The sequence below is a fragment of the Pyxicephalus adspersus genome, chromosome 2 (genome assembly GCF_032062135.1).
Source record: "Pyxicephalus adspersus chromosome 2, UCB_Pads_2.0, whole genome shotgun sequence".
Classification (NCBI taxonomy): Eukaryota; Metazoa; Chordata; class Amphibia; order Anura; family Pyxicephalidae; genus Pyxicephalus; species Pyxicephalus adspersus.
Window position 1 is genome coordinate 37097566 of NC_092859.1, and position 24132 is coordinate 37121697.

General features: G+C 38.6%; 2 protein-coding genes across 2 annotated transcripts in view; both read right to left on the reverse strand.

Moving 5' to 3' along the window:
* Positions 1-1018: 1018 nt before the first annotated feature.
* LOC140322399 (melatonin receptor type 1A-like) lies at positions 1019-8745 on the reverse strand. The gene is made up of 2 exons (XM_072398972.1): positions 8565-8745; positions 1019-1880 (listed from the first exon to the last, which is right to left on the reverse strand). The coding sequence occupies exons 1-2, from the start codon at positions 8743-8745 to the stop codon at positions 1108-1110; spliced, it is 954 nt and encodes a 317-aa protein (XP_072255073.1). The 3' UTR covers positions 1019-1107.
* A 3849-nt stretch (positions 8746-12594) lies between these two features.
* FAT2 (FAT atypical cadherin 2) overlaps positions 12595-24132 on the reverse strand; it is a 46482-nt gene continuing 34944 nt past the window's right edge. The window contains exons 17-23 of the mRNA XM_072400447.1: positions 23819-24016; positions 22700-23507; positions 21828-21973; positions 19798-20203; positions 19556-19709; positions 18196-18740; positions 12595-14101 (exon numbers count right to left, since the gene is read on the reverse strand). Coding sequence (XP_072256548.1) covers positions 13638-14101; positions 18196-18740; positions 19556-19709; positions 19798-20203; positions 21828-21973; positions 22700-23507; positions 23819-24016 — 2721 coding nt within the window. The 3' untranslated portion in view covers positions 12595-13637. The remainder of the gene's footprint in view (positions 14102-18195; positions 18741-19555; positions 19710-19797; positions 20204-21827; positions 21974-22699; positions 23508-23818; positions 24017-24132) is intronic.

Below are 24132 nucleotides of genomic sequence, written 5' to 3' on the forward strand. Positions count from 1 at the left end.
ACCAAATAGAATTTTTTTTTCATTTACTTCTTTCTTTTCTGTTATCTGCTGCTTGCAGATTAAAAAAAAATAATTTTATAGTAATTTTATTCGCTTAACCCAATATTGAAAGATGTAGTGTGAGATGGGCAGTCACCATGTCTAAACCAAACATGAAAGAGCCTGCCTATTTCATTTAAAGGTGTGTTAGACTTTTTTGGATTTTGAGTTTTTTAAAGAAGTCGTAAAATGGTTAGAATCTGTCTTATTTCTATTTGTGCCCCTGTTAGGGATACTCACCCTTATTGCTTTTCCTGGTGACCACTGTCACAGAACCTAATGTAAAATTATTAGGAGAACAAGAGGTGATGTTAAATCTTCCAATCAAAACACCTGTACTAGTGCCATCTGTCTGTACAAAGTCCATAGTCCTTTCACTAACTGTCCCTCAAAGGAGTTCACAATCTAATGTCCCTACTATAGTCATATGCCATTAATGTAGTCTAGGGTCATTTGTAGGGGGAAGCCAATTAACCTAACTGCATGTTTTTGGGATGTGGGAGGAAAACCGGAGTACCCAGAGGAAACCCATGCAGATACGGGGAGAACCTGCAAACTCCATGCAGATAAAGTCCTGGCTGGGATTTGAACCTAAGACTCAGCGCTACAAAGGCTGGAGTGCTAACCCCTGAGCCAAATATAATGTCCTGAAGCAACACACCACCTCTAATGGAAGTGCCAGGATGGCTTTTACGAGAGTTGTGCAAAAATCAAAATGATTTGGTGAGTGTATCTCAGTCTGGAGAAGTAGGTGTTGCTAGGCAGGCTGCACTTACATGTGGACCTTCTAGCTAATACCAATATATGATGTTGATTCTGAATTGAAATTTAATAAATGAAAGTGATGGGTCTAAGACAGGTGATGAAGAGAGGGTTGATAATGCTTGACGTTCTCCAGACAGGAAATAAAGTGGGTCCTTTGAGAAGTTCCCATTGTGCAGTGAAACCAGAAAAAGCAATTTCAGAACAGAATAGCAGGTACAGATATCTTTGTGATATATGTTATACCTTTATTTCGCTTAAATTGTGTAAAAGTGTATTAATTAAACTAAAACATAGGACAAAACTCTAAGTCATTTGGAAAATGTTCAGAACAATTCTCTTATATTCTCGGCGGAAGTTTTTATTCAGTGCCCCATAGACCACAGCATTAAGGCAGCTGTTAAAATATGCCATAAAGTAGCTGGACACAAAGAACCAGTGTGGGATAGAGGCTTCTAGGCGTGGGCTCAAGGCTACCAAGAGTCCAATAATGTTCAATGGTCCCCAACACACTGCAAACAACACAAACACTACAAACATTGTAATAAAACTGTGTATACTATATGGCCATGTCTGCACCTGAACAGTCCTTGCCAGTCTTACTCTGTGACGGATATTAAGGACTGTCATCCATATCCTTAGGTAGCAGAAGCTGACCACGCTTATTGGTAAAAAGAAATGAAAGATCACAATGGTGAGAGTGTATAAAGAACTAACAGACTGTGAAAATGTGCAGGAAAAGACACGTGGGTCATAGCGCAGTGATCCCACAAAAAGATTTGGCAAGATGGCTGCCAAGGCCAGCGTCCATACTAATCCTACATACAATATGGTGCTGGTGTTGGAGAACAGGCGAGAATAGCAGCTGCGGTGGCAGATGTAGCAATAGCGGTTGACAGCAATTCCAGTGATGTTGAAGACTGAGCTTATCACACTGAGTCCCATAAAGAAGCCACTCAACTGGCAGTGGATGTGGCCCATTTTCCATCCTCGGTTGAAGATCGCAAGCAGAACCAGTGGATAGGGGTAACATGCAACCAGCAGGTCTGCCACGGCAAGACTGACCACAAATGCATTTCCTGCAATGGAAAAAGATCAACAAGTTAGAATATTGAAGTATAAGTCCTAATGAGATTAACGTGCATGTCTGACAAAACAAGTATCTGAGTAGATATCTCCAATACATGCTTTACATGTTTATTCTAATACCAATGGTGCAAGGGCAGAAAAATATCCACCAATCCTTTAGGAAAGCCTTTGTACCAGCAGCCTTGCTATTCAGTGTTTGTACACACTACTCTACTGTGATTTTTTGCCTGGACCTGGATTAAGCTTTGGCAGCCTTCCCTGACCATTTGGCTAGACTTTGAACTACACCTGCCTGCCACCATCCCCTCACCATGGTCCCCCTCTCTCAACTACTGGACCCTGCCTGCCTGCACACCAAAGCCCCTCTGTCCTTCCTCAGGTAGGGTGGTCCTGAGGTCCACCAAAGAGTCTGGAGGATTCTAAGTTCTGCTTACCATCCCATCAACCCTTTCAGGTTACCCTGATGAGGACCAGGTGTCACTTTGACTCCACACATCAGGTGATCCTATTATATCTTAGGTTTGAGGTTTAAATTGTACACCTAAAAATGAAACATAACCAACAAAAATAACCAAAAGATTTTTTTTTTAAATTTTTAATAAAATAATGAATAAAATTCAGTTTATCTTTTACATGAGAAGGGATATGTGGGTTCAGTTGGCCATTTTTAGGAATCAGGTAGAAAATGATGAGATTTCTGCTTAAGAGGAGTATCAGCCAACCTGATCTTTGCTTCCGGTCAGCAGCGATTAGATGATTTGATGCCTACGTTTTTTCCTCACATGACTGGCACGAGAAAGCACAAAGCATTTTTCAAGGAAAAGCCAAATTTCAGCCCTAATATTTTTTATTTAAGCTATCTAGAAAGTGTTGGGTTTGTGTTTACTGATCATGTTCCTTACCAAGATAATACAGCAATTAACTCTTACAATAGTAATATAAGGGAGACTTCTTGTGTTTTTTTTTACATTCTTCATAATGCAGAATAAAGAATAAACCTTTATTGCAAGTGGCTGAATGTAGGACCTTGGCAGGAAGTTAATTGTCCTTACTTTAATTCATTCAGATGAAAGATGAATATTCCCTTCCATTTTCAGACACAGAAATCATTCAATGTCTCCTGGTTACCTGTTATATTCCCAGAACGCTGTGTTTTGTTATCCTTGGTAGACAGCATTTTCAGAATGCATGCTGCGTGTTGGTTGCTGGGGTCAGTGAACCGTACCAAGTATGTGGCTCTGTCTAAACTCGGCAAACTGGAAGAAACTAGTACTGCAAAGCTGTTAGAAAAGATGGAATAGTTTGCTATGTATTTCAAGACAATAGTACAAAGTTTCTCAACCAGGTTCTTTGGAACCCTAGGGTTCCTCCAGAGCTTTCTAGGAGGTCCATGAGCAATGAGCAATTTGTGCCTCTCAGGTTAGTTTAGGTGACACCAAGGATATTTTTGGCTGTCTGTAAGTGTGGCATTCCTCTGACCAGCAATGTAAAACGCATTCTTCCTACCAACCATGCCACTAATGTACTGTGAGCTGTGGATATAGTAAATGTAGCCAGGGTTTCCTGAAGACCTGAAAGTTATTTAAAGGGTTCCCCATATTACAAAGGTAGAGAAATAGTTTGGTAGGTATAATAGGAATACAGGAGAAGATGGCTGAGAGCAAGCTGTTACACCTTAGATTTGGTAACTGTTACACTGGGCCAAACGCTTTACATCTGGTGCCACCAAACTAAAGTACCACATTAGATTCCTCTTTGGCAGGTTGTTCCTGCCACCAGTTCATTGTATGATGTATTCCTATGATGTAAGTGATATTGTTTCAGATTTAGAAGTCACCTTTTTAATTTCTAAAGGATCCTGTGCAGGAGTTGTTAGTCTAGTATCAAAGTGAATCTAATCCAAGAACAAAGATGTAATATACTTCGGCTTATCAGGCCTTCAATGTGGTGTTTGCATTATCTTTTTATCTCTTTATCAGTATTCATTTTCCTTTATTTTCATCTGGTGATCATGCTGCTAACACTAATTTTGTCTTAGGGTTATAACTTTCCGATTGTACTGTACCGGAGCAGGAGCAGTGTTTCTTGACCTTTGCACCATTGGGGAACCCTTGGAATAACTTTCAGGTCTTCAGGGAACACCTACTATAATTACTATAACGACAGCTCACAGTATATTAGTGTGATGATTAGCGGGAAGAATGCCTTTCACATTGATGGCCAAGGGAAGAATGTCACCCTTACAAATAGTCAAAAATATAATTTGTTTCTGTTAAACTGACCTAAGGGTCACAAACTGCTTATTGCTGAAGGAGCCCCTAGCAAACCCTGGAGGATCCCTGGTTGAGAAACACTGATCTAGGTTATGAAATGTGTGTAGTGTAAAGTTAAAGCTTCCCTTATTACTTTAAATAGTGTCCCTTGCACTCATATAAAATATCACATTCACTCTATAATTAAATTAATAAATACAAAATAGAAAAAATATATATCTTCTACACAAGAGATTATTCAAGTAAGCCTACATTTCGTACCGATGACCTGAAAACCATGTTACAAAACTTGTCAAACTAAAGAAACTAAAACTGCATGAGGATGACCTGCATTATCATGATTTTGATTTCCAAGACATAAGAAGTGAATATAGTCTGAAGGTCAAACACAGAGCAAATCCTCTCTTTTGAAGCCTTAATGCATCATCAGTGGAACGTAACAGACTGTCAGAAGTGGACTTCTTCTATGTGTCCATCAATTGATCGATTACTTGAATCTCAGCGGCTAATGAATTCTAATCTCTTGTTCTTGTTGTGTCACTCTGATTTAGGATGAGAAGTGGAGCAGCGTTCATGTTTATTCAGTGCAGACGTGTGATATAAACATACATATAAATGGAGCCCTAAATGTGTTTGCTATATATATCACTACAAATACAGTTACATTTTAGGAACTGTTAATAAAGTCTGTCCATAACATTTTAAAGAAAAAAATCCCCTATGTTAACTTGGAGGGTGCCAAACAAGTCATACAAGTATCGTTTAAAAAGAGAATTTCTGTAGAACTAATACCCAGGACCTGATTTGTTAATAGGCCAGTTAGGCCACAACCCAGCAACAATGATAATTATTAAGCTACGAATTACATTACCTAATATGTTGTGAAAACACCAATGTAATGCTGAGATTACCTAGGCAATTGAATCATGTGTAGTGCTGCCCACTTTTCCCGTCTTCTGACCGACAATAGATTTTATCATTGCATGTCATGTCACTGTGAAATGAGGGAAGTGGGGTATGCATACAGTTGCATTGGCTATTTTGTCAGTAGGATACTGCTTGTTTCTCTGTAGACATGTCCCTGGTTGTGTCAGTGTGGTAATGATTGTGTCTCTGTAGATATGTTCCTGGTTGTGTCAGTATGGTACTGATTGTGTCTCTGTGGACATGTTCCTGGTCATGTTGGTATGGTACTGATTGTGTCTCTGTGAAACATGTTCCTGGTCGTGTTGGTGTGGTACTGATTGTGTCACTGTGGATATGTTCCTAGTTCTGTTGGTATAGTACTGATTGTGTCTCTGTGGACATGTTACTTGTCGTGTTGGTATGGTACTGATTGTGTCGCTGTGGACATGTTTCTGGTCCAGTTGGTATGGTAATGGTTGTGTCTCTGTGGTCATGTTCCCGGTCGTGTTGGTATGGTACTGATTGTGACTCTGTGGACATGTTCCTGGTCATGTTGGTATGGTACTGATTGTGTCTCTGTGGACATGTTCCTGGTTGTGTTAGTATGGTACTGATTGTGTCGCTGTGGATATGTTCCTGGTTCTGTTGGTATGGTACTGATTATGTCTCTGTGGACATGTTACTTTTTGTGTTGGTATGGTACTGATTGTGTCGCTGTGGACATGTTCCTGGTTGTGTTGGAATGGTACTGATTGTGTCTATGTGGACATGTTCCTGGTCGTGTTGGTATGGTACTGATTGTGTCTCTGTGGACATGTTCCTGGTCGTGTTGGTATGGTACTGATTGTGTCGCTGTGGATATGTTCCTGGTTGTGTTGGTATAGTACTGATTGTATCGTTGTGGACATGTTCCTGATCATGTTGATATGGTACTGATTGTGTCTCTGTGGACATGTTACTGGTTGTGTTGGTATGGTACCGGTTGTGACGCTGTGGACATGTTCCTGGTTTTGGTATGCTACTGATTGTGTCTCTGTGGACTTGGTGTGTCAGTATGGTACACACCATGGATTTTTTGTGGACTTGTATGGTACTTACTGTATCTCTACAGAGATATTTCTGGTTTGTATCAGTATGGTACAGATTGCGTCCTTGCGGACATTTTCCTTGTTGTGTCAGTATGGCACTGATTATTTCTCATGCTCTAGAATGAAAATCCATCAAGTTCAACCACTAGGGAAATAAACATATCCCAGATAAGAAAACATAGGAAGACGTCAGTCACTTGTAGGTGGAATCAGGTGTTTTAGGGCACTTTATTACAGCCACCTTTTTCCATGCTCCCTATTCTTACTGCCTTGTCGCTCCTTCTCTGTAACCAGTTTTAAAATCGATGCTGTCAGCATCTCAGGTAAGTGTCATGTCATGTGATTATGCTTTTAGAGATTGGCTGCTAGGCACGTTATAAAATATCACATCTCATTTTTTTCAGGAGATGTGATATTTTATAAAGTGGACAGTTTGATGATCTCGAAATTCCCCTGTATCTGGTGCCATTTACCATTGGCGCTGAGGTGCTTTCTGTGATTTGAGGGAGGAGCAGAGCTAACAGGGTATAAGTAAGTGTATATTACAAAATAAAAAAAGACATATTGTGAATATTGTAATAATTTCCAATGATGATGAATATGTAAACCTTCTAGATCTCCTGAGGAAGCGGATGATTATGCTGTGAAACGAGTAGAGAATTCAAGAACAAATATTTCTATTCATCTGAAACTGTACACCTATTTTGGTGAAGATTTTTTGAGATGAAATGAGTAAATGTTGTTGTTTTAAAGTTTAATATGTTTTGATATGATTTAAAATAAATTGATATATTTTGAATATATACTCATGATGCCAATTGTTGTTACTGCCTTAAAAATCCCAATGTTCTTTTGTATGTTTATCTGAATTGAATATATATATGCAGCCATTCCTGACTTCTCCTTTTAAGAATATTAGGTGCCTGGATGTTGAGTCACTGGATAAAGAATCTATAACAGATCTACAGATCAAACCCCTTTACTTCATGCTTATTGTGAGTCAGAAAATAATTAAGCCAGAAAACCAGGATATATAGTTGTTTTTATGTTGAATGGCTGATACTGCTCTCACATGAAACCTTACAAATATGCCATAGGCTGAATATCAGAATATATGTTATATAAATATTATCTAATAATAATATTTATATGTTAACCTCACTGTGTAATATAAAAATCAGAAATACAAGAATTTACATAGTTCCACAGTTTCCAGACCACACAAGGAAAACTTTTTCTAGAATTTGTTGACAAAGGCTTTTTGTAGTTTAAAAACTTTGGTTACTTATATTTACTTTATTTGCACAGGGATGCGTGTAAATTTTTTTTCTTCACTATATGGCTTGCTGGAGATTTTGCAAAGCTGGAATCAATAAAGATCACATATTTTAGATCTAAGATCCAATGAAATACTCCTGTTTGAATGTGCATCTGTATAGATTAATTATAAATATAAAAAAAACACAGCAGAAATTGCAGGACTCCAAGGAAACACTATGATGAATTTCTCTTTTTGCCGGGAAACCTGAGAGACTTTACTGGTCAATTAGTGATTTACTTTACCCACTCTGATAAAACCTTAAAAGAACTGAAATTGTAGTGTTGGATTCCTTACCCCTTGCTTGTTCATTGTGCTTTAGATTTACCCATTTATTATATATATATATATATTTAGGGAAGCCCTTGACCTAGATCAGCCTTTCTCGACCTTTAAATATGGGGGAACCCCTTAAGATAGCTTTCAAGTCTTTAGGGAACTCATACAATCATTACTATATCCACTGACCACAGTATATTAGTGCATTGGTCAGTGAGAAGAATGTCACCCTTACATCATACTCAAAAAGATCATTGGTGACAATTAAACTGACCTGATCTGCACAAAGTTACAATTGCCCAAGGGACCTTCTGGAGGAACCCTGGTTCCTCCTGCTCTAGATCATTGTTGGTAAAGCTAAAGCAGATTGCACAGTCAAATTATAAAATGAGTGCAGTTATCTTAGCTGCCATTTCTCAATTCATTACCAATTGCCTGAATGTAAAGCTAACCTTTAGTTAGTTTTAGTCTCACACCTATAACAAGCATGCAGATAACCGTGTGACAAGTTGTGCACAATAGGCTGAACACCTGACCTGTATATTCATTCATTCTGGCTCAGGGATCCTGAAGGTTTTAGGGCAGAGAATCCAAATACCAACCAGGCCAGAAATGACAGCTTCTATAAACTTTTAGTGAAAGGTCCACTTTAAGACCAAGATATATAAAAGAAATGGAGGGAGAGAGATACAAAAGAGATTGATTGATGTAGGTTTGCCTTTAGGTCAAATGCAAACTGTAATAATAGCTTCACAATACACTCCACCTTATTAATACTAATAATATTAGTAGAATAAAAAGGTTTGTTACCTGCTTTGCGAAGTTTCTTGTTCCTGAAGACGGATGTAATGACCAAAAGATTGCCAAAAATGTCACCGCTGATGGTAACAACCAGGATAGTAGTGAGGGAACTGACCATCCAGGTGGGATAGTCAGCTTCTTTCTGCAGGTCCCCTGGGAAGTTTTTCTGCGTAGGGGCCCCTGGTTCCATTCCCCTGACCCCAGTGCATGCTCTCCCTGACACCTGGTCAATCCTCAGAGTTGTTGCATAGTAGATAGAACCAGGACAGCATCCTGTGGATGGAGCAGGTGCTTCTCTGTTATCCTACTGACAGCACAAGCAATGTAACTCAGGACCGTGTAAGATATCCCCCTTCCCTGCATCACACTATGGGTGGGATTATTCTGTGCTCCATTCAGCAGCTTACACTAATAATAAATGAGAAGCTTTGTGTGTGTATGTGAGCTTTTATCGTTCATTTATCATTCCGCTTCTCTTTACTACACACTCTGCCAATGTGAATAAAATACAAACAGCAAATATTCAAACCTATAACTAAATTCTGAGAATACTTTATTCCAAATCTACACAGATCTCTATTTACAACAGCACGCAGAAAGAAAACACCTGACATAAGAAGTATCTGCCAAAAAAGGTAAAAAAACAAAAACATAGAAAGCATATGAATATCAACCATGAAAAAACTCCTAAAAGGAGAGATCAGCAATGACAGCTGATATAGATTTTACATGACAGGTGCACATTAAAATTAGATATAAGCCTAATGGTTTTATAATTACAAGTCATCTAATTTTTTACATCTGCAGTTGTCATTTACAAAAAATAATTGGTCCTGCAATGAATCATTGTGCAAGTATGGCCTGGTAATGGTGACAGCATTTAGTCCCTTTCCCCCAGTTGGGCTTCTACACCCTTCACCCTGTAACACATGCTGTCAATGGAGATTTCAAGGGGTCATTTCAGCATGCGCTTTGCAAGCAAGGTCCATTGATACCACCATCAGACAACATGTCTTGAGGAATGCCATGCTGCCAAAATAACTGGCTGAAGGGGTGGAAGTCCAGTAAGACATCTCAGTTCCTAAACATGTAAAGGGTACTAGTCCCTAAACCTAAACATGTAAGGTGTTCTAGTTTCTAAATATGTAAGAAGTCCTAGTTCTCCCATCATAGCAAGATAAGTGTCTAGAGGGTGCACTGCCATAGTTGCCATGTTGTAAAGGTCCTTATGCAAAGCCATTAGGAAAAACATGTCTCCCTTTGTCCTTTGCAGTAATATAAAATGTAATAACTTAGCAGCAAACAGAGAAAGCCTTATGGGGTGCTGATAAACAAAAAACATAAAGACAAAAATATAAGTTAATTGGTGTGCTGACTGTATTAGTTGTCTTTTTCAAGCTCTTTTCTCATTTAGTTTTCCCCTGGTGATCCTTTCCTAACACCCATTCACTGTACTGTATCTAAAGGGGTGAAGCATTGTCCCCCGTAGTATAGGTAGTGTGGTACAAGTACACACCAACCCCTTTTCTTGAATTTTAAAACTTAGAGGAAAAGTGTTTTGTACTGTAAAACATTGGACTATGCAGAGCTGATAACAATACCTAAAATTTGAGTGCAGCACAAGAAGTTATGAGCTCACCGGCTTCTTTTTGCACTCATCAACATGCGTCCTTTGATTATCTGAAATTTCTGCAATATCCTTATTTGTCATAACAGGCAGTTTCAGTCTACCCATTTAATTACAAGTCACTGAACCGCAGGTCATCGAAGATTCTAAATTGTGACATTCTCTGTCCTGATCACACAGGGCCATAACCAATGTAATCAAAATTCCCAACAAAAACTGATTAAAGATGACTAAATTGATAGGTGGTTCCTCTGAAGGAACAAGCTGCACCTGCTGAGTATTCCCCACTTCAAAGTTTGACATAATTACTGGGCCTAAATTACAACAGGTGACGGACACTTCCAAGTGACAACATTTCTTTGAACATTAGGTATGTAAGCTGTAAAGTTTGACATGCAGGTGTTAGCTTATTTTTTTTTTGATAAAACTGAAATGCCTTGTGTTAATTAAAAAGATGGTGTACTGTAAAAGTGTTATTCTAGATGATTAGGGGATTAGGATAATAAGATCCAGAAGTAATTACAGAGATGTCAATTTGTTTGTTGGGTGATATCATCATTGTTTTGCCTGTGATAAAAATATTGAGCATTTTCAATTGGTGGACAAAAAAAAATGCAGAAGGCCCCTGTAGTGTATTGTTATTTGGTACTGATATGAGCTATACCTTGTTACACTAATAATGCATAAAAAAGCATGCATAAAAAAATAAAACGAAGCAAGCCTGGTGACCAGTTTAGGATTACCAGATGAGTGCCACTTATTTTACAAAACAGAACTCCAAACCTCCCTCTTCTTCCCCTAATGTAATATCCTTTAGTACTTTTTTGAATAACCTTGACATTGTACTGTGTAATCTCTCCTCTCTGCAGGCATGCTGTACATTATAGTTTGCAAGAAACCCTTCATCTCTCTCCATTCCTGAAATCAGAACAACCCTCTCTTCTATGTTAAAACGAATCTCTGGACAAACCTAAAACTTACCGCATCTGAAGCTCCCTACCATTTTTTTACTAACCTATGTTATCAGTTCTCCTCTGCCACTTCCGACGTCACAAGAAAAATCACAAAACTCAGCTCCCTGTATATTGTCCGTACATCAGGACTGTTCACCAATCACTGTACTCCTTTGTGAGCCAATTTTTGCGAAGACTTGTGTGTTAACACTATAGCAGCAAAATAGTAAACTTCAGCAAGAACAGCAGATATATCAGCTCATAGTGTTACCTCTCACACACTGTACCAGGACACAGGCAATCCTGGATGGACTGTCTTTTTATACAGACCACCATAGGAAACAGTTACACATGAAGCTGAGCATATATGTCTGATTGCACAGAAAGAAAACAACTAGGGAGTCTCAGGACGGAGAGAAGGGGGCTGGATGATCATTTAAGTCCACCAGACAGGAAATGTAAAAAGCTCAAGATACCTGCTTCTAATGCTTGTTGTGTAGGAGTCACAATTCGCAGTAAAATGGGATTTTGTTTTCATCATAAGAGAGGACAATCTACTAATGTGCTAAAAGGAAGAGAAGGCTGGATTTCAGTTTTAAAGCTGAGCTGTAAGTGTACAGTATGTGCCATTTGTGTTTTTTTCTTCCAGATCTGTGCAGTAACCCAAACAAAACATTTTCTGTACTTTCCCTCAGTGCAGAAGCTTTCTTTAATTGGCCACTGATGCTCTTTTTTTGTGCAGGGTGAGTGGTTGCATAGTTTTCTACCTCCCAGGGAAAGCTGATTGCAAGATGGTTTTGGTAAAACCTTCTTAATGTGCAGTGGGTGCATCTGTATACTGTTTATTGAAATGAAAAACAAGATTTGTATGGAATTCCAAGAACAACAATTGAATCTCACCAGCCCTTAGATTTAGTGGCTGTCCTGGTGAACTGGACAGGGGTCATTACATTGATTGAGATACCACTGAGATCACTATCATTTCCATATACATAAAGTCTTGTAAGAGGGTGGACTGACACATACATACAGTTAGGTCCATAAATAATTGGACACGGACAACTTTTTTTCTAATTTTGGTTCTGTACATTACCACAATTTATTTTAAATAAAACAACTCAGATGCAGCTGAACTGCAGACTTTCAGCTTTAATTCAGTGGGTTGAACATCATCCCATGAAACAGTCTTTGAGTCAATTGTCCAATTACTTTTGAGCCTCTGAAATGAAGTAATTGTGTTAAAAAAAGGTTAGTTCCTCACATTTTGCACATCTGAGTTATTTCCTTTAATATTAATTGTGGTAATGTACAGAACCAAAATTAGAAAATTAGAAAAAAGTTGTCTCTGTCCAAATATTTATGGACCTAACTGTACTACATAGCAGTACAATAGATTTTGATGGTAGACTATAATTATTAACAGATTATACACAGAAAAGTTATAATGCCAACAAATATATTACATATATATAAAAATTATACTTTATTGCTTTTACAAATTTTGTATATATACAAAGAAAAACAATAATAAACATTTAATGGAAGGAATAGGCAGACTCATTGCCATTGGGACCTGTGGGTATTAGCTCACAAAATATACATACGTACATACATACATACAAGTCATACAGTTTCACTTAACAGTCTGTACGTTTCCTGGCCCAAACTGAAGTTGGCACAGGCAGCTTTGAAATTCTCAGTGGGCAGGATAAAATATCTACTGCAAATTCCATAATAACCCATAATTGCCACTCAAAGTTAATTATCTTCAAAAATGTAGCATTAATATGGTAAGTAGTTTATCATTCCAGGATGATACTCTGTATATCTAATATGCTGTTTGTTCATATCATACAACTGTTCATATCATACAACTGCTTGTAGAACTGTTACATGTTACCAAGCTGGCATTCAGTTCATACATTCTGTTTTCTAGTAAAATTTCCTTATGATAATGTGCGAAAAAAGTTTCTATATCCTGAAAAAAATGTACAGTGCTGTTCGTTATATTGACTGGTTCCTCCTAAGAGCTCACAACCAAATTCCCTGCCAGAGGTAATACTGTGCGCTATACAGCTCTTTAGGGTCACTAGGACTTGGTCAAATTTATCATGCTCAGCATGGTTTAAGAATATGCAATGTTCCACTGTTCCACTCTCAATAATCTCCTGGACCTGAGTTTTTCCTTGTCTGGGACGGCATACACATCCAACAGCAGAATCCAGCAATATAGCATTTTTTCTGGTTGGCTTCTTGTAGGCCTAAAGATGAGCCCATGGCCGTTCCTAATTCCTAAATTTAGCTGGGACAGCACACACATCCAACAACAAGTTGACGAAATCCCAGCAATACTTTCTAAGGCATATTTACTGGTTGGCTTCTTGTAGGCCTAATGATGTGCCCATGGCTGTTCCGAATTCTAAATTTTAGCTCTCTTCTCCAGATGTGCTAACCTGTTCCATTTATCTGATAAGTCTGTTATCCTCCAAAGACCTTGAATGTTTAAAACATCACTTCCTCACAGCTACCATAGTCACTTTCTGCCAAGTCTGGTGCCTGAAAGTTTGTATTGGTCATTGGTGGAACCCCACAGTCTGCATAGGAGGGTTGGGCTATGCTCAGTCTCACGCTGAGACGCCGGAACCCATCATCAGATGGATAGGGCATACCCTCTGGCTGCATTAACTGTGAGGGATAGTAGCTGATTGCAGTATATTGGTCTTGGCAGTGGGACGGTGCTGGGAGAAAGTCATCCAGGTTCCGGTTGCTGTAACAAGTTGGAATAGGAGCTCTTTTGTTGTTTGACTCAAGTGGAAAAGGAAACCCACCAAATAACGGCTCTTTCTCTGGTTCTCTTGGGAGAGGTGGGACTGGTGGTGCAGAAGATGAGGTCTTGGACTGTGGGTATCTTTGAATTTCCACAGAATGGTTGCTGGATGGCCAATATGATGGGTCCCCTGTGAACACTGAAATACAGAACAAAGGTATACTATTAGAGTAAAATACAATTGTATTATCTATTAACTCTGGGTACAGTTTTGTCTGGCCTAAGGCTTTTTCATGTGATTATGTGGTAGTGTTAATGTTATTACCTGCATGACACCTACATATAATTTTCAAAGCTTTGCAAATGCTGAGCCGGTCACATCCATCTCTAATTTCCTTTATCGCTAATAATAAATCCTAATTATGGAATAGATGCAAAGAGAAGGTGTTCTATATTTCTAACACAATGATGCTCCTCCATAGATACAGTACAGTGAGTGAGCATTTTCACCCTTATACGGGAATTGTATTGCTGGCAGAATAACATAATAAAAAAAGAGAATAAAAAGGGCTAAAATAAATCTTGGACATATATATACTTTAAGTAAAATACATGCAATAATATTTTATTTTTCCTTTAAAACATTAATATTGAGGTGTTCAGCAGTTTAAGTTTTTAATAGCTTGCACTGTATCTGTTACCTGTGTTTTCCTCCTAATTCATACTCTGTAGCCAAAGACTAAATTTAATTGTGTGTTTGCTGCCTGTAAGTTACTAATGTGGTTTTAAATCCACAGACATTATTGCCTGGAAGTTAAACTACCACTACTAAAGCTTCAGTTTAAGAACCACATTTAACACAAGGGGAACTACAATCTCCGTTCACTACCTCTGGTAGGATTTGTGCCCAGGATGTTAACATTTAATGCTTGGATTTGTCACAAGTTGGTACAAGTTGATCTGCCACTTAGGACATCTTTGTACATCCAAGCTGCTTACACAAGGGCATTACGGATAATAAAATGCAATAGATATGGGCTCACACCCCAGATAATCACACCTCACTGTACCTTCAGGCACTAAAAGAAATTTGAGTTAACATTTCATACAAGCCATAACCTGCTCCTGCACGCCTGAGTCATACAGGACAACATCAAACATTGCATACATTATGTATTTTCTCATTTTTAACACGTATTACTCTTCTCACACCCTGCTAAGTCAAGAAAACTTTTTTTTTCTCAAATTTCTGGTGTAGTCATTGCTTTGCTAATTGGTATTTGTTCTAAGTAGCCACCTAACTTAAATAAACTTAAATACAAGCCAGGTAAAAAAAGAAAAAGAAAAGTTAAGCCTGATGGTGGCAATGGGTAAATGGATGTGCTGCATAGAAGTAGTGAGCTCAGTATGGTATATTGAAGAGGAAGGGGAAAGGTACATATTTTATGATGTGTGTTTTACCTTACTTAGGTCAAAGAATCAATTGGTTTATTTGGTGATTTCAGTGGATCCCTATGTCAGAAAAGACTGATTTTTAATAAAACCGGAGATCATCTCTGGTTTTATAATCTATAACTACCATTTTTTTTTTTAATGAAAAAGGGGGCTTTTCTAACATTTAAAGCAATGTCCACATGACTGTGCCTTACTGGAAAACTTTACAGGGTAATGCAGCCAAACAGTACACTGCCACCGTAATTCCAGAGCTCTGGAGAAGATTTGATGATGCAACACTGTCATCCTATGTTGGTTCTTTGTACTCCACCTTTTGTCCCTGGTGACCATTGGCCATTTTCACAGTATAAGGAATTAGTGTTTGGCCAAGACAAAATGGGGTGTACAAACTATGGAGGATGACAAAATTGGATAATTGGATGGGAACCGCCTGGAAGTACATTTGGACTGTACAGTTTGGTGGCACAGCCATAGGGATGAAGCCATGCAGATAAAGAAGTGCCCAAGGACTAAAGTGAATTAGACAGTACATTAGTAGAAAGTGATCTCTTACAAAGGCCCTATTATAATAACCCTCCCTGTAATCCTAATACCAAACCCTCCTTGAAACATGAAATGTCACCGGTGAAAGAATCACTAGTGTGACTCAACTCCCAACATGCCCACCCAATAAGGTAAGTAACCTCTAAACATAAATTTTACTCTTATTATTTTTTATTCTAAGTGTTTCGTTACATTTGGTAAAAAAAAGCACAAAAACACCTATTTTACATTTACAAGTGTACTTTTGTAATGTTATCTCTCAGTTTGACTTTTGTGAACTACAGAACACATTTCTCCTTTGTTATAGAGAAGTCCGGGTGTTTTGTAGTCCAAAAAAATTTCCGTCCTAGGGTGACAATGCTGCTCATTCATAAATATTACAGTGAGGGAGTGAAATCACCCCAAAACAAGAAGTGTTTTCTGCCAAGCCTAAAACAAAGGAAATTCAGCCACCTTATCAAAGGAATGGTAAGCTGCAATGTTTAAGCCATGAACACATATAAAATGATTCTGAACACTCGTGTTTGTCCTTTATCTGCCATGTGTACAACAGGTCCCCTGATACAATGGTGAATTTCAATGGAGGAGAGCACAATGGGGAGCTCCTCACTCATCCTCCTTCTCCCCTCCCTACAGATTTGAATGCAATGCAATGCAATGAATTCATCAGTCATGGGAAACAATCCTGAAAAATAATTTTCAGCGACAATTATCTCATGTCCATTGAACGTCTGTAAAGGAATTTTTCTAAGTATGGGGAGAACTTTAAGATCACTAAATATTTTTAAGGCTCCTAACAATTTTTCCAACGGTCATGAAAATTGCACTCAATTTGTCAAACCCGAGGCTACTTGTCAAAACGAATCACCTTTATTACACTGAAAACCATAATGTCGATTATTATGATGAATGTCTACTACAAGGCAGTGCAAATACTCCTGGCCGCAGGAAAAAAACGAATTCACATGTTTGTTAGACTTGCTTGTCGGTGAACCTGGCAATGAAATGTGTGATAATTACACAATCCCCCACTCCTGGGAGTTGCTAACAAAGGTGGCAAAGTCACCCCTTTACATTCCTGAGCTGTATAAAGAGCAAATACTGTCAATCACAAGCATGTAAGTACACTGCCATGGATTCCAAGGCTCTAAGCAAGTGAGGACAGGAAAAATCTTCACTGTTGTCACTCACATCAGCCAACAGATGTCAGCAAACTCTCAACTCTGCACATTGGTGAACAAAATGTTACATTGCTACATGTTACACATGTGTATGTTGTACGTGTAACATAAACTTTAACCTAGGTACACACTTCCAATATTTATCATTAGGAAAGGAACGATTACGACCGATCAACGGTATGCACGATTATATTTGAACGATCGTATTGTGCACAATTCTATACATGCTGTATACGATTGTTCAAATATAATCCAGTAGTGTACATACGCTGGATACAATCGTATGCAGGGAGTGACATGTAAAGGAGAAAGTGTATTGCAGAAACATGCACGATCACTGAACAACCGTACGCACCGATAGATAGCGAGCGATCATTGGACAATCAGTTCTGCTGTGACGGTTGTTTATTTCCAACGACAATCATTGTTCGTCTCCGTCGTTGGCCACCTTTTTTGTGAACGGTATTTGGCCGATTGGTGGTTCGTTTCCAACAATATTTTTTAGAAGTGTGTACGCAGCTTTACTTTCTGTATACACAGAAGCTTTTCTTTTTATAGCAAAGATCTCCCAAAGAAGCTATGCCATTTCTACCTTCCTACTAGCACAGATAAGGATGTATGACTTCGCTCTGACTTTTCTCATCTGTAATATTATCCATGATTTGGATAGCATTAAAGCCAGTGGGTCCTCAGAAAAGCACGATAACTAGCATGCCTTTCTGAGGACTAACTGGCTTTAATTTTATCCAAATCAAAGATATTATTACGGATGAGAAAAGTCAGAGCAAAGTCATACATTTTTATGTGTGCTAGTTCAGTAACTCATACATTTTCACCCGTGTGTGATCAGGTGTTAAAGATTTACAAGAGCATATGACTAGACATATGCTCCTATTGTGTGTTCCCTTCCTATTGTGTGTTAAATCCCCCACCTACTAGATCGTAAGCTCTTCGGGGCAGAGTCCTCTCCTCCTCCTGTGTCACTGTCTGTATTTTTTTGTCATTTGCAACCCCTATTTATAGTACAGCGCTACGTAAAATGTTGGCGGTATATAAATCCTGTTTATTAATAATAATAATAATAATAATAATAATAGACAGAAAAAACACTTACTGCTTTCTTCACAGTCCCAGTTCTTGGCAATGGACTCATTATCAGAGCTGGACGGAGGTGCAGGAGGTAGATTTGGAGCCACGCTGCACACGGCTGGTCTAGTTTGAGGTTTGCAGAAGGTAAGGAGCTCTGGGACAGGGTTCCTTCTTGGTTGTCCTTCAGGATCCAGCTGATTTCGAGAGGCAGGACTAAGGATATTCAGTTCCATGGATGTTCCTTGAGTTCCCACACCTATGTCTCTGGATATATAGTGTTTCAGGTCTGGATCTTCCTGCGCTGCTGGCTTATGGGTACCAATACGTTGGCACAGACGTTTTCTAAAGATGACAAACACCCCTACTAACAACAAAACAGCGAGGACACCTCCAAGGATCTCTGCTATTTCCTGAGCACCAGTTATAAGGAATCTCTTATCTGAAGCAGGCATTTCTCCCTCAAGACATAGTTGACCTCTGTTAGCATCACTGCAGTTACATGTGCTGCTGGGGATACAGTCAGCCTGTGTGCAGGAGCCATCAGAGCAGCTTCTCACAGCAATCTGGCATCTGCAAAGAGAGAAATGTGTCACATTAATCGCTTTATATTTATTTCAGTGTCATTCCTAAAGAAGTCAGGTATTACTGCATTGCTCCATTGGGGAGATTAGCCCCTCTCTTCCTGACTTTTGTCAGAACAGGACATAAGGGGAAATCTTTCGATATGACAGCTGTTTACCAAGTCAGTTCCGCAGAGAACTGGAGAGACTTACATTAATATCCTGCTGTGTCCCTGGGGCAAGAAGTAAATGGAATTCATTTCGACAATGCCCAATGTCGGAGGGTAAAGTTTAAGGAAACCTGTATATTATGTGGACTTCCAGTGAACTACTGATCAGTAAATATAATAAGAATGTGCTGCTCATTACTTCTCTAGTAAGTACATCTGTCTTTGGGGAAGTGGGGGATTTAAACCTAAATTAGAGCTATATGGAGCACAAATATGGGGCCAGTTGTCTGTATAGAGGTTAAAGGGAGAAATCACTAGCAGTCACATTTAAAATATTTTGAGCCCCAGACATCTCTTGCAATCTGCAAGGACTTAGTATTTCTGCTACCTCTGACCATCTTCTCTAATAAACCTGCAGCCCAGAAATCTTCTGTAGCATTACATACACTAAATATTATGTGCTTCCCTTTTTAACTCAGGTGCCATACTTGCTATATTTAGTAGGTTGGCCACTACTGGTGTGGCGTTTTAATGATTTCTATTCACCAAAACCAATTTTTAGCGATTAGTAAACTTCTGCAAACTTCCTAATTGATAGCTTTAGTAAATTACACAAAAGATGAAACAAAGCTGAAAGCTTGTATGGCAATCTTACCGATCTCCCTGATATCCTGGGGGACAGCTACATGTAAATCCATTGGACGTAGACAAACAAATCCTGCCCTGCAGGCAAGAAGATGTGCCACAAGGATCGGTGCCTAGGACACAGCTAGGACCAGGGAAGGGAGAATGGCAGAGACAGGCATATCCTGGAGAAATAAATAAAATAAGTATCAATAACTTAACAGCAAATATTGAATAAAGCTGTCAATTCTTCATATGGCCAGGATCTCTTACCTCCATTGGGCATTTCTACACACATGCTGTCATTAGGGCATGGATTTTGTCCACAAGCATGGTTGTGTTCACAGCATGGCGATGTGCCCTTCTGGTAAATAGACTGTCCTAAACTTTCCAAGGCTTGTCCATTAATACTGATGTAATCGAGACAGCCCTGAAATCCTTGAGACACATGGTCTGACTCTTGTATAAATGCCCCAATATTCAGATGAGAAGAATGACCCGAGCAGTCTGGCAAGGACAGCTCAGATTCAGTGTTGTTCACATGCATCCTAGCAGTTTTGCCGGTGACTTCCAGGATAATATCGTGCATATTCCCATCATTTATTGCTGTCTCCAAAAACAGATCCTTGGTCATAATTCCTTGGCAATGATGTTTATAATGCAAACACCCATTATTAAGCTGTAAGCCAAAACACAAACAAAGATTAACTGTGGCAAAAAATCACTGGCAATGGGCAAATAACAAATAATGAGATATCACATTCTAGCAAACACATGTTCAACGAGTTATCAGAAGTGCTAAGTTTCAAGTGGGCTCAATCCGCCGCACATAACAATCTGTTGAAAATGGTGGATGCAAATATTGGATTGTATCCCTTTCTTTAAATACACACACAATATATTGTTTATGAAAAGAGTCAATGTGATATGAAACACTTGGGTGCAGTGATGTTAGGGAACTCATGGCAGTGGTGTCCCTTGGAAGATGTCAACTGGATGTCATGATACAAATGGCAGACCTTCCATGACCCAAATCATGTCTAACGAGGGCCTTCATTTAGGTAACATTAGCATTAGGCATGAATTCATACGTGTGATAGACTTGTGGAAGACCATCTATGGTCTATCACCATATTACCAGTGGTTACTCACTGAACACATCAGTGTTCGTTTTCCTATATATTTTATTTGGGGTGTCATTTGTCTGAGACCATAGTTCTCCAACAAACCAACTTTCTTTCTACATGTATCTCATGAGTTTTGTTTTTTATAACATATCTGACATTTTCAACGTCCTTCTGTAGACCATTACAGCACAAAAAGACAGAACAAGCAAACCAAAATTCTCTATCAGCAAGCTGGGCCTAAATTGTGAAATTCATTTTTTTTTCTTATATATTATATACTTCAGTTTGCAAATGACAATTGTAACCTGGTTTCCTTCCGCCTACAAGACAAGCCAAATACCTTATGATTAACGAACCTCTACAATTATATGTGACATTTTGGCTGCTGATCAGAACTAAATGCATCTGTGATTGACTTGTCAAAATTCTATTTATTGTATATGAGAAATATGTTCTTTGCACTGCTCACATGCATTTTCTGTGAATTGTATTGAAAAGAAAATGTACCTTTTCTATCTACAAAATGTTCAACAACCCAAACTCAAAGACTGCACAAGAAGTGACTTGCAAGGAAGCCTCCGGGCAAAATTGGTTGATCATCTACACATCCTGCCTTTAACTTTAATGAGACTTGTGAGTTAAGCATGGTATACAAAAAAAACTATTCCAGGAATTATTATATTAGGATGTAGTGCACAAGAACAGATCTGCTACCATTTTGTACTTAATATTTCAATAAAAAAATTGATTGGTTGGAAGTCCTAGAACAAAACACATAGATGTTTGAGATTCTGCTCTTATGTTTTATTATTGATAGAACTGATCAGAACTCTGGACTGATCAGACTGGAATATCAATTAAATGTACTCAATCATTCATATATGCAATACAACTTGTGTATTCCCTGGTGGAGGATTAATCACTGCCATTTTTTAAACAAATGAATCTGAAGTTTCTTCATGTTTGGTAAAAGTCAGATTCACCAGTGGATAAACAGAATCTATAGAGTGCTGGTGGAATAGTTTTCACTTTTGAGATGCGTGAGATTTTCACTGCTAATATTTTTATACATCTGCTTCATGTGTATATATGTTCTTTTTGTAATTCATTGCCTCAAAATGCCATATATATACAGCTGATAAAATTGTATACTTTTCTGACATATGCACAACCTACCTCCAGAAGGGATGAAGAAGTTCCATTTACAAACACCAAAACAGACTCAGACTGGTGGGTTTTCAGCCTGAACTGGACTTTCCAGCCTCCACTACCCTTGTGCTGGTATTGCAAAAAGCTATGTCCATCAAATCTCAATGCAGTGCCTGGCAGGAATAAAGGGTACAATATTTTTATTTTTTGCAGTGGCTAAATTGTGTGTATGATTAGGAAGTGTGCAAGGAACGTAGACATGTTTGGTTAAATAAATGCATAAAGTTGATTGTATGAACTTGTTGCATCTGATGGCTCTGCACAGCTGTATAGTTATGAACAAGGAACGAATGAAGAGATATGGCTGGCTACTCTATCACTGTCCTGATCATTGTATCCAGCCTTTAAAATGATGCAGCTGCTTGGACTACTGGGACCAAGAATTCATAAATATTCCCCAATATCACTAAGACATAGACTTAGTATATTTACTTTTATCTAAGGCAGCATATTTCAAATGCTGGCGTTGGCCAAAAACATCATGGGAGACTGATTTAACTGAAAATGTAGATCTTTGGCTTCTGATCTTAAAATGTATGTGAAAGAATGTACAGTTCATCTCTGTAACACATTCATATAATACAATACCCATTAATCTGCATGATTAGGCCTCAACCCCTAATATTTTAGTTTATTTTGCTTAGGCATAGGTACTAATTGACTTATAATCCTAAAATGAGCACTGGGAGGGCTAATGAAACTCATAAGGTCAGGACAGCTCTGAATTTTTCTAAACTTCTGTTTAGACAGACACATTAAACAAGAAATAATTTATTGGACAAGTGTCCTAGAATCATACTTGCAAAGAAAACTAGGTAAAATTAAAATGAACTACTTACTATTGCATGTGCAGACTTGACGAAGAGTGTGCTGGGGAGTAATAACACTGAGCCTGGCAGTGCTGTGTGAAGATAATACTGATGGGTCCAGCTCAATCATTTCTTGGCAAGTCCGATTTTTGCACTGTAGACCGTGACAAGGCAGGTGAAATATCTTCTCAATATGTAAGCCCATAGACTGGTCCAAATCACGTTTAACCCCATTGATTTTCTCAGCCATAGCTTGAAATTCACTGAGTGAGTTAGAGTCCATCCCAGCCACTAATACAAGGTCCAACGATGATGATTTCTCATCTTTTTGAAGGCTGGCCATCTGAATTTGTTGTCGGTCTACTGAAAGCAGATTCCCTAAATACCTCTGAAAATTGCGCCAATGGTCCCCTATAAAGTCCTCTGGAGATAAGCTTTTGAATCGAAGAACTAATGATCGCTGGAGAGCCTCCTCACTAAAACACCAGACATAGATATGAACAGGTGCCATGGAGGTAAATGACCCATCACTGACTGTAACATTAAAAAAGTAATGACCTTGTTGTAAACTTTCAAGTGCGATGACCTTGCCATCGGTAATTCCAACAGAAAAAAGACCTTTTCTTATTTCCCCCTCAGCCAATCTGTACATCAAAGTGTCATGAGGGTCTTGGTCCGTGGCATGCAGTTTACCCAACACAGTGCCATGGAATGATGCCTCACTGGTGCTGATAAATATTTCCAGTGGCAGCACTGTAGGAGAGTGGCGGCTTTGGTCAATAACCTGGATGCTGACAAACGTGGAGGAGGAAAGTGGTGGGGTGCCATTGTCAGAAACCTAAGCAGACAAAAAAGAATTTGAAAAGTTAGGAAAAAGTTATTTCATCTTATTTACCAAGTTTCATCTTACTAGGTCAAAAAGACAAGTGATTGCTCATACTGTACCTAAGGTGAAGGCTCTGAGCAGATTTCTTTTGGATTACAATGCCTATATTTCTGATACATCTATTAAACTGATCCTTTTGTGCCAATTACTGTTTTCTCATGAAGTTGAATTTGTTATAGCCTCATTAATTAGGTATACATCTATTATTAGCTTTCATTTTTTCCAGCCTGGTTCTACTTTAGATGTTTCCAGCTACATCTTACCTGTATTTTCAAGATATGCTTCTCCTTGGTATTTCTGTTGAGGACAGCTGTAGTGGAGAGGACCCCATTTGGACTGACATGGAAGAAGTTGTCTTCAGTTCCCTCAATGATTTGAAAATGAAATGGTGCTCCATTTTTGGGAGAATCCTTATCTGTTGCAACAAGTGTCAACACACTAGTACCAGCTGGGGAACTGTCCTGTAGACGAGATATCAGTATAAGGTAAATCCAGCAAGTGTCTACAAATAACAAAATTCTCATTCTGAACCTGAACAATAAACTGTTATTTCTCCTTTGGTCTGGTATATATGCAT

Bases quoted from the DNA above. Each gene is read 5' to 3' on its own strand.
- LOC140322399 (XM_072398972.1), bottom strand. From the start codon at position 8,745: ATGGAACCAGGGGCCCCTACGCAGAAAAACTTCCCAGGGGACCTGCAG. The intron at 1,881-8,564 runs GTAACAAACCTT...TTTCCATTGCAG, and splicing joins CAAGAAACTTCGCAAAGCAG to GAAATGCATTTGTGGTCAGT.